The 9,486-nt window shown below is 48.7% G+C and overlaps 1 protein-coding gene across 1 annotated transcript; it reads right to left on the reverse strand.

Moving 5' to 3' along the window:
- Window positions 1-3,769: 3,769 nt before the first annotated feature.
- LOC123145290 (protein NRT1/ PTR FAMILY 7.3) lies at window positions 3,770-6,972 on the reverse strand. Its single transcript, XM_044564663.1, has 5 exons — window positions 6,698-6,972; window positions 6,126-6,209; window positions 5,720-5,892; window positions 5,383-5,600; window positions 3,770-5,304 (listed from the first exon to the last, which is right to left on the reverse strand). The coding sequence occupies exons 3-5, from the start codon at window positions 5,844-5,846 to the stop codon at window positions 3,892-3,894; spliced, it is 1,758 nt and encodes a 585-aa protein (XP_044420598.1). The 5' UTR covers window positions 5,847-5,892; window positions 6,126-6,209; window positions 6,698-6,972; the 3' UTR covers window positions 3,770-3,891.
- Between the last annotated feature and the right edge of the window lie 2,514 nt (window positions 6,973-9,486).

Here is a 9,486-nt window from a genome sequence, read left to right on the forward strand (position 1 = left end):
AGCGATGGCTTCATGAGTTATTTCAGGAGATTAGTAATAAAAGGACATGTGTCGGTGTCTATGCAGGCTACGTTCATGCGGCGGCCCGGTTGCGTGTGTGAAGGCATCCTAGAGGCGTGTTTGCAGGCGGCCTGGAGGCGTGTATGCGGCCGGCGTTCACGCATGCGATCAGGCCATGTCACAGATTCTCACCGAAAGACGTGCCTTTGAACACACGCTCCCCCGGACGCCGTGGTAGTCTGTGTGTACTGAAGGAGCAAGATCAGGCCGCGACAGCCTTTGAACGCCCCTCCGAACGCCTATCCAACCACCTCTCTTTAATGGTGAGCTCGCCTGCGGCGGACTATACAATGGTGGTTGTCCCTTCTCTCGCATCATGTCATCTCCAATCCAGCACAAACAACTTATCCATGGCGCACCCCCTAGACTTCTATTTTGGCGTCGTTGAGGAGGAGTAGGAAGAGGATCCTCTGGCCCCCTTGTGGGCAGAGATGGAGAAGGCGATGGAGGAGGTTGCGCAGATGGAGGCGGAGGCCACGTAGATGGATGCGCCCGCACTCATTTCCGTGCCAGTGCCTACGCTGCGCCCGCGCCCGCGCTTAATGCGATGGAGGCGAGGGCTGCGTAGATGGACGCGGATGAATTTTTGCAGTGGGCCAAGGCCTCCTAAGCCGCATTGTACGACATTGTCTTGGGAGACGTGGCGGTGGCGCCGGTCATGGTGCTACATGTGGATGGATCGACGCGCATGGCATCGATGGGTGCCTTGGTTATTGATGTGTCCACAACTAGATGGTGACTGTGGTCGTGGACACAACTACACGGTGACCATGGACGTGGCCACAACTAGATGGTTGGTTGTACGTGTAGGAGAACAAGAGAAAGTCCTCCACAGGGTTGGATGTACTAGCAAATGATACACTATGTCTTAAAGCGAGAGTGGGTAATGCTTAGTACTGAATATGCTAGCAAATAAAGTTTTATGGGGGTGGAAGCACAGAGCTCAAAGACTTGCATTATCCCATCTTGGAACCTAGACTATCTAGCACCCGAGGCATATGCCAGCCTAGAGTCGCACTTGCACCAGCATCTAGACAATACGGCTTGGTTCCTGGATCGTCCGGCCTATGCCCAGACAGTCCAATTTGGTTCCCGGACTGTCTGGCCCCTACCTGCGTGCAGATCTGGCCAAGAGGTCGTGTATCCCCTTTCACCTACCATCCTTCGTCCCTTAGCTATATAAACCATACCTTGGACTCAAATTAGGGTTAGCAAACTTATTGTGTATAGCATCGGGGTTGGCCCGTCAGTGGGCAAGCTAGATGATGGGTCGGACTTGGGCCCAACTGCTATATGCGTCCTTAAGGGCCTCCGGGTACGCGGAGACGTGGTTGGCATGCAAGCCAAGGACCCCTCGTCGGACTGGGACTCTAGGACGGTTAGGGAAATGTGTAACCCTAGGCCTCACCGCCCTTTATAAGGTGAGGCTAGGGGGGTCGAGATCTTCTGACATCTAGTCATCATCTCGGTAGTAACATATCAACACATATTGTAACTGCCTCACAGAAGGTATTTTCTCACAATCAATCAAAGCTAAAGCAGGAGTAGAGTATTACCTCAATTACAAGGGCCAAACATGGCTAAATCCCCCTTATGCGATCCCTTTTGGAACTTCCGGTCATGCTCTCCACCCTACCGTGACTATTGGAGGTTTTCGGTGCCGTAACAAAGCATATCAGACTAAACTTGAGAAGGCTTTCCTCATTTATCCTTCTCCTTGGTTATCAAGCCTCCAATAGGAGAAGAATCCCAAGGGATTAACCAAGACCTCCATATCCATAGAATTGGAAAAGATCTGCCTCTCAAGACCCCTCTTCTCTTAAAGATTGGGGAAAATCTTAACTTGCTTCTTTTCCCTTTGTTGTTTGTGAATCTTGATGTACTCCCTCCGTCTCGAATTACTTGTCATAGACATGGATAAAAAGGATGTATCTAGAACTAAAATACGTCTTAGACATATCCATCTCCGCGGCGAGTAATTCCAGACGGAGGGAGTTTCTCTTTACTTTGGATGAATTGAGAGCACATGTGTGATGTGAACCTTGTTCATTATTGTTACTGTCTTGTGTTTCGTTTTGTTCTTTGTGATTTCTCCTTTGCCACCTCCAAATTGTGAAGATTGGGACAACCCAATGGCATTGCCCTGCATCGAATAGCATGGGAGGAAGCACTATAAACAAACACTTGTAGTTCATCACTCTACATCAACCATAATCCTCCCGAAGAATCTCTCGAAGAACTACAATATTGGGTACCAAGCATAGCTGATCCATGCACCACCAAGTTCGCCTCTACCAGGCAATTCTCAAATCTCATCATGAAAAGAACACAATCTTGATGTAATGCAACAGCATCATCCGGAGACCGGATATTACCTCCGGTTTGCGTAGTGTTGATTAGCGTCGGCAAGTCCGAACTGATCACCACTCTGTTGCATCCCAAATTGCTTGCTATCGTCGTCACAGTCTCGGTAAACTTGCTTCCTTTTGACCGATCAAATTCAGAGAGTGCGTGTCAGGAAATTTGCATGACATGGACCATGACTCTTGGATACATTTCTTCAAGCATAAGAACTCTTGGGAGCAACTAGTTAACGAGCGCTCCTTCGGGAGCCTCACAACGATCAGCGCCACTTGGCGCGCTTTCAGCCATTCGCCACGTGTCGGGCTCTGGACGCTCCTTTCGGATTTTGTTTTTTTGTTTTTTCGCACGCGTTTTTGGCTTTTTAAACGGTTTTTTTCCAGGGTTTTTCGACGTTTTGGTTTTCCCCCGATCTTTTTTAGCTTTTCGATAAAAAAAAGCGAAAAAAAATTTGCAAGAAAAAACGCGTTTTTCCCCTTTCGCGAGAAGCACGGTTGTGCTTTATCGAGAGTCACGGCCGTGCCTTTCGGAAACGAAAAAAACACATTTTCTGTTTTTTTTCTTTCGCGAGAGTCACGGTTTTGCTTCCGCGAGAGGCACGGTTGTGCTTTCGCGGGAGCCACGGCCGTGCCTCTTGGAAAGGGAAAAACAAAACGCGTTTTCTGTTTTTTTTTCTTTCGTGAGAGTCACGGTTTTGCTTCCGCGAGAGGCACGGTTGTGCTTACGCGAAAGTCACAGCCGTGCCTCTCGGAAAGGGAAAAAATACGCGTTTTCTGTTTTTTTCTTTCGCGAGAGTCACGGTTTTGTTTTCGCGAGAGGCACGGTTGTGCTTTCACGAGAGTCACGGCCGTGCTTCTCGGAAACGGAAAAAAACACGTTTTCTGTTTTTCTTTCTTTCACGAGAGTCACAGTTTTGCTTCTACGAGAGGCACGGTTATGATTTCGTGAGAGGCACGGGCGTGCCTATTTCGGAAAGGGGGAAAAACCGTGCTTCCGGTTCGGTTTTTTCGCCCGGTTTTTTTCGTCCGGTTTTTTCGTGAAAAAAAAGTTCGTCAAAACCTATCAACATGGGATCTAGTTTTGAAGATCTCGACGCGAGGAATCCAATGGTGAAAACGGTTCGAGATTTGGACGCACGGTTTAAGAGATAAAACATTTTGAATAAACGGATCTATGAAAAAAGGAAAAACTCCCAGATTGCGACAAATGGCGCGCTGCATGTGCGGCATTTGTCGCAACCTGAAAAAGTGGATTATTTCTTTGCAACGAGTACTTCTTTTCTTAATTAATGATTTCGAGAACTCTTGGTCTTGGAGTTGAAACTAGGACAGAAAGCAACATGGGCCTATGCAGCAAACACAGGATGACATACTTATTATTTTTACTACGGGAAAGCGCATCGGCAGCCCAGTACGTCGGCCGAACCAATAGCAAGCCCACTTATAGATACCTCAAGGTACGAAAAAGGCCCTAAACATGCACCGGCACCTTTCCCTTCTCCTCGTTGCTGTCGAGCTTGATGCCCTTGTACCACATCGCGCAGGCCACGTACACGGCGAGGTCGACGAGCGAGAGCGCGGCGAGGAGGAAGTAGAACCTGTCGAGGTGGCCGGAGTTGAGGTTACCCGGGATCCACCCAGGCCTCTTGTCGCCGGCGGTGAGGCTGGTCACCACGCTGACCAGCATGATGCTCACGTAGTTCCCGAGCGAGATGGACGCCATGCACAACGAGCTGCCGAAGCTCTTGACGCCGTCGGGCGCCTGCCCGTTGAAGAACTCCAGCTGCCCGACGTACATGAACACCTCCGAAGCCCCGATCAGCGCGTACTGCGGCACCTGCCACAGCACGCTCAGGGAGCTCGGCTGGTCCGGCGCGGCCACCCGCTTCAGCCGCTCCACCTCCACGACGCCCGCCACCACCATCGCCCCCATGCCGATCACGAGCCCGACGCCCATACGCTGCAGCTCCGTCAGACCCTGCGGGTTCCCGGACAGCCTCGCCATGACCGGCACCAGCACACGCCGGTAGATGGCGATGAACGCCAGAACGCTGAGGATGTCGAACACCGACATGCTCGCGGCCGGCACGTGGAACGACCCGATGTTGGTGTCCATGGTGGTCCCTTGCTCCACGAACAGCGACGCCATCTGCGTGAACACCACCGAGTAGACAATGGTGCACATCCAGATGGGCAGCATCTTGAGGATGCACTTCACCTCCTCCACCTGCGTCACGGTGCAGAGCCGCCACGGGTCCTTCATCCTCTCCGGCTCGCAGTAGTCCTCCTCGGTGACCGTCGCGGCCTTGTCAAGGTACCTGAGCTGGTCGCTGTGCATGATCTTCCGGATGCCGGACTCCTTGTAAGACTCGTTGCCGTCCAGCTCGTGGAGCAGCTCGCCGCGGGTGGGCGCGTGGTCGCGCCACTTGCGGCACGCGGCGACGAGCACCTGCGCGATGCGGGTGAGCGGGTTGCCGGTGGGCTTGAAGTAGCGGTAGTTGGGGGTGCCGAGGAGGAAGAGCACGAGCGCCAGCGCCGCCGCGCCCGCCGAGACCCAGAAGCCCATGACCCACTGCCCGGCGTCCTCGTAGTACACCAGCACGGTGTTGGAGAAGATGGAGCCCACGTTGAGCGCCAGGTAGAAGTAGCTGAAGAAGGCCACCTTGGAGCGCGCCTCGTCGGGGTCCGTCTCGTCGAACTGGTCCGAGCCCAGCGTGGCGATGGACGGCTGGTACCCGCCGTTGCCGAACGCGATCATGTACGTCGACAGGTAGAAGAGCGCCACCCCCGCCGCCGACGGCGGGTCGCAGTGCGTCTCCACGTCGCCGCACCCGGTGGGCTTCACCAGCAGGAACCACGACGCCAGTGACAGTATCACAAGCCCCTGATCATCACAAGTTCAGATCAGAACAATCCAAAAACAAAATAAGCCTGTATTACGATCGATTTGAGCTGAGCGTACCGTGACATAGATCATTTGGAAGATGGCGCAGGTGATGTAGCGGCCCCAGTAGGAGTCGCTCATGAAGGCGCCGATGAGGGAGAAGATGTAGACGGTGCCGGTCCATTTGCTGATGCTGTTGGCCGCCTCGGCGTTGTCCTGGTGGAGCACCCGCCGGAGGAACACCACCAGGTTCACCCCGACGCCGAAGAAGGCGCACGTTACAAGCGCATAGTTAACTGCATCATCATCAACAACACAAGAAATCTCGATCAGAGTCTAGATCCAGTTAACTCATAGACAAAAACAGAGTGTCTGTGGCATATGAAGAACAATATCAAATAAAGCAAGGCTTTACCTAGCAGCAGGATGGAAGATTTCCATTTCCCAGTCTTCGCTTTGACTGCTGGGTTTCCTCGCCTGTCCATCGACCCATCTTCAGTGACGGGCGATACGCACTTGGGATCGACGGTGCTCGGAGCCATCGCCTCGATCGTCCGGTGAATTCTCTGAACCTTCTTCGCCTTCCGGCTGCTCCATCACAAAATTCAGAAGAAAAAAAATAGAAAAAAAATCCTTGAGATTCCTAACCAACACTAGTATTCTAGTATTTCAGTATTTTACATACGTCTAATCGGTTGGCTGCGGTGTAGATGCAGTCCTGCTTATCAGTACTTACTTTATACGAAATGTTCGCGTGCATATTGCAACATTTTCAGCGTGCAATCATACTAGGAATATGTGATGCCCCACACGATACGCACCTTGTTTGTTTTGTCCGGTCCTGCAGGAAGTTTCGTCGACACTTCTTTGTGTGAGGCTTGAAAAGGCAGCTAGATTAGTTCAACCTGCGAGTACAGCTCATGTCACGGATGAAACCATGCGACCACTGCCAAATTATATTTCTTTCTCTTCTTCTTTTTTGCGAAAGAAGACATTATTTCCACTTAACATGATCAGTTTGTTTAGCATAAGCAGATCAGACAAAGTGGAGACGGTGGCGCGCTTATCGCCATGCACTGTCTGATCTCCTCTCAGAAGCGTGTATACTACTGGTACTCTTTTTTCTTTGAAGAAAAAAACATATATATCCATCCAAGACAACGTCTAGGGATGGTATAGTGAGCATAATCCTATAGGGTCCCACGCGTGGTACATGCACAGCAGCGCTCGAATCAAAGCATTCCATCACAGAATGGTGAAAGAATGAACAGATGGAGAGGACGATACAGTCATGCAAGAGCTGACATCGTCGCACATAAACATGTACTCGCTCACGGACACGGACACGGACAGCATCGAATCATCGATGATGCACACATGTGTGTGTATATACCTTCGTTGATGAAGCCTCCGGTACAGGAACGCAGCTCCTTCTCCGGCGACGGGGACGACGAGCGCTTCAGAAAGGAGACGACCACGGCGTCTAAGACGGGAACGAGCGCCACCTCTAGCCCGAACGACACCAAGACGAAACCGGGCAGGCCTCCAGACATTTACAGAGCAAAACCGCACTAAGTACGGCGAGATCGCCGGCTTCTTGCTTTGCTCTCACCGGCGGGCGAGCAAACGGGGATGGGGAAGAAGCTAGGGAATGGGTGTGTGTGCTTGTGAGGTGAGCCGGGGGCGGGGTGGCCGCGTATTTATGGGCGCGCGCGGCGGCAGTGGTGCGGTGCTCACCGACTGGGTGGAGTCGCGGTGTTGGTGACTAGTACGTTTTGGTTTTCTCCTGCGGAGGGAAGGAAAGGAGCCGGCCGACACATGTGGCAGCGTGCATGGCCCGTGACAGCTGGTTTCTCGACTGCTTTTCCCGGAGATCCTGTGATTGTGAGCCAGCTGCGGCTCCATCGGAACGGCCTTAGCCACATGAAAGTTACGGTGCGGCGCACGAAACTTGCTTGAGGCCGTGAGCGCACGGACATTTGCTGTATCAATTCTCAGCCATTGGATTAAGATCTACTCCTACTTCTAAGTTCAAATTGAAGTACGGTATCCCTTGTCTCCTGTTGTCCCCAAGGGGCAGAAACTTTGCTTGTCGACCGTCGGGACCACCAAATCGACCTCCTCCATTTCCTTTTACTTCCTATATTAATATTTTCGTATCTTAAGTCAAAAAATTAAATCTTACAAAAATATATATGCAATAAAATTTAAAACATACCAGTATATACAATACTCCCCCGTTCCATAATTATTGCCATGGTTTTAGTTCAACCCATTCCATACATTGTCGTGGTGTTCAAATTTGAGCTGAAACCGTGTCAATAATTATGGAACATAAGGAGTGTTAAATAACAGCTAAGAAAATACATTCCATAATGGATTAGATGATATTGATTGGTATTATGACTGTTGATTTTTTGTCTCTAGAAATATGGTCAAGAAACCCTAAAATGTGAAGTAAAAAAGGAGGGAGTACGAAAGACAGTACTAGCTTAAGTGAAAGTCCTCTTCTGCTCCGGAGCTCATGAGCTCGGTTTTATAGTAAAATCCAACAAAAATTAAAAAATATATGAATTTTTGTGTGGCAAACTTTGATAAATGTTTGAGTGTTTGAACAATTTCATTATGAAATGACATCCGTGGTAGTCATTGCAAAAAATAAGTATTTTTTAATTCTTTTAATCCCTCCAATTTGTAATAAAGTTGCAACAATTAATTTGGATTGGAGGGAGTACTAATTCTTTTGGGGATTTTACTGTTCTTCAGGCAACATTAACCTCGGGAGTAGATAGTCTGCGTCCTAGCTTCGGTAGCTTCAATGTCTATTGCCTCATACAAGGAGAAATGTTAACCGAATTTAACAAATTATTACTCGTTAAGGCTAATACCATGAACTAAGAAATCATTGATTTTTGTGATACGAATCATCTTCTTATATTATGTACTCCCTCCGTTTTTATTTACTCCACATATTAGCTTTAACTGAAGTCAAACTGTATAAAGTTTGACCAAGTTTGTGAAAATAATATGAACATTTACAGTAACAAATTTCTATAATGTGAAAATATATGCAATGATGGATCCATTATTGGAGGTATATAGGGGGGGGGGCATTTTGGCTCCCGGGAGCACACGCTCCCGTGTGAACAGTAACGCAAAAAAAAGTGGAAGTTTTCAAAAATTTCTGAATTTTTTTATGGATGTTAGTGTTAGTGTCTTTTTTTTAGCGAGAATGTTCAAGTTAGTGAGCATGCTTGACAATTTTCATGCAAAATGGGGCATCAATGTTTCATCGGTGAAAAAAACAAATTTAGGGTGACACTTGGGGATAAAATTTGGTGTTCAATTTTTTTTCACAGGCCAAAATGCTTAACCTTTTTGCCTCAAAATTTGCAGGCAGTATTTGGATGTGACTAGAAACACATAAAAAATTGTCTTGATTTTTTTGGACATTTTAAAAATTATTTTTGGGCCCGGGAGCATGTGCTTCCGGGAACCGAATTGAATTTCCGGTGTATATGTTAATATATTTTTCTACAAACTTGTTAAAAGTATATAAAGTTTGACTTTAGACAAACTAATATGCGGGATAAATAAATACAAAGGAGTACTATTTTATGTTATCAATGCAATAAAGGTTTTAAAGATGAGTGAACGGATAACTATTAATGCCAATTTTTACAAGTAGGAAAGATTTATGTCATGTCATATGACTGTGGGAAGGCTCCCTGTTTTTTGTTTGCTGGGTTTTAACGTTGGGTGGGTTGGTCACACATACCATGGAACTTTAGGCCAAATTCTTCCCTTTAAAACCTTTTTTACTCTCTAAGTCAAGGTTTTGTCACTTGCCAATACTACATGAGTTGCTTGCGAGCTGATCTTGCTGACCTCAGGGCTCCGGAGTCATGTCATGTGAAGAAAAAACTAGAAAGCCTAAATTTACGGATGGCCGCTAGCTCGTGAAATTTAGGTGCTATCCTTTATCTTTTTCCGCGGTTGATCGGGACGCACACATGTTCCCGGAGAAACATGGGATCCGACGACACGGAAATAAAGCGCGTCACTGTGGATATGTGACCCAACGACACAGCGACCTAACCAACTGTACGGCTGCACGCGATCGATCGGATGCTTTCCCTGCTTCTGCACGGTGTGTGTGTGCCCGTCCTGCCACCCAAGGCC

This window comes from Triticum aestivum, chromosome 6D (genome assembly GCF_018294505.1).
Source record: "Triticum aestivum cultivar Chinese Spring chromosome 6D, IWGSC CS RefSeq v2.1, whole genome shotgun sequence".
Taxonomy (NCBI): Eukaryota; Viridiplantae; Streptophyta; class Magnoliopsida; order Poales; family Poaceae; genus Triticum; species Triticum aestivum.

Bases quoted from the DNA above. Each gene is read 5' to 3' on its own strand.
- LOC123145290 (XM_044564663.1), bottom strand. From the start codon at position 5,846: ATGGCTCCGAGCACCGTCGATCCCAAGTGCGTATCGCCCGTCACTGAA. The intron at 5,601-5,719 runs GTAAAGCCTTGC...ATGATGATGCAG, and splicing joins ATCTTCCATCCTGCTGCTAG to TTAACTATGCGCTTGTAACG. The intron at 5,305-5,382 runs GTACGCTCAGCT...TGTGATGATCAG, and splicing joins TCCAAATGATCTATGTCACG to GGGCTTGTGATACTGTCACT.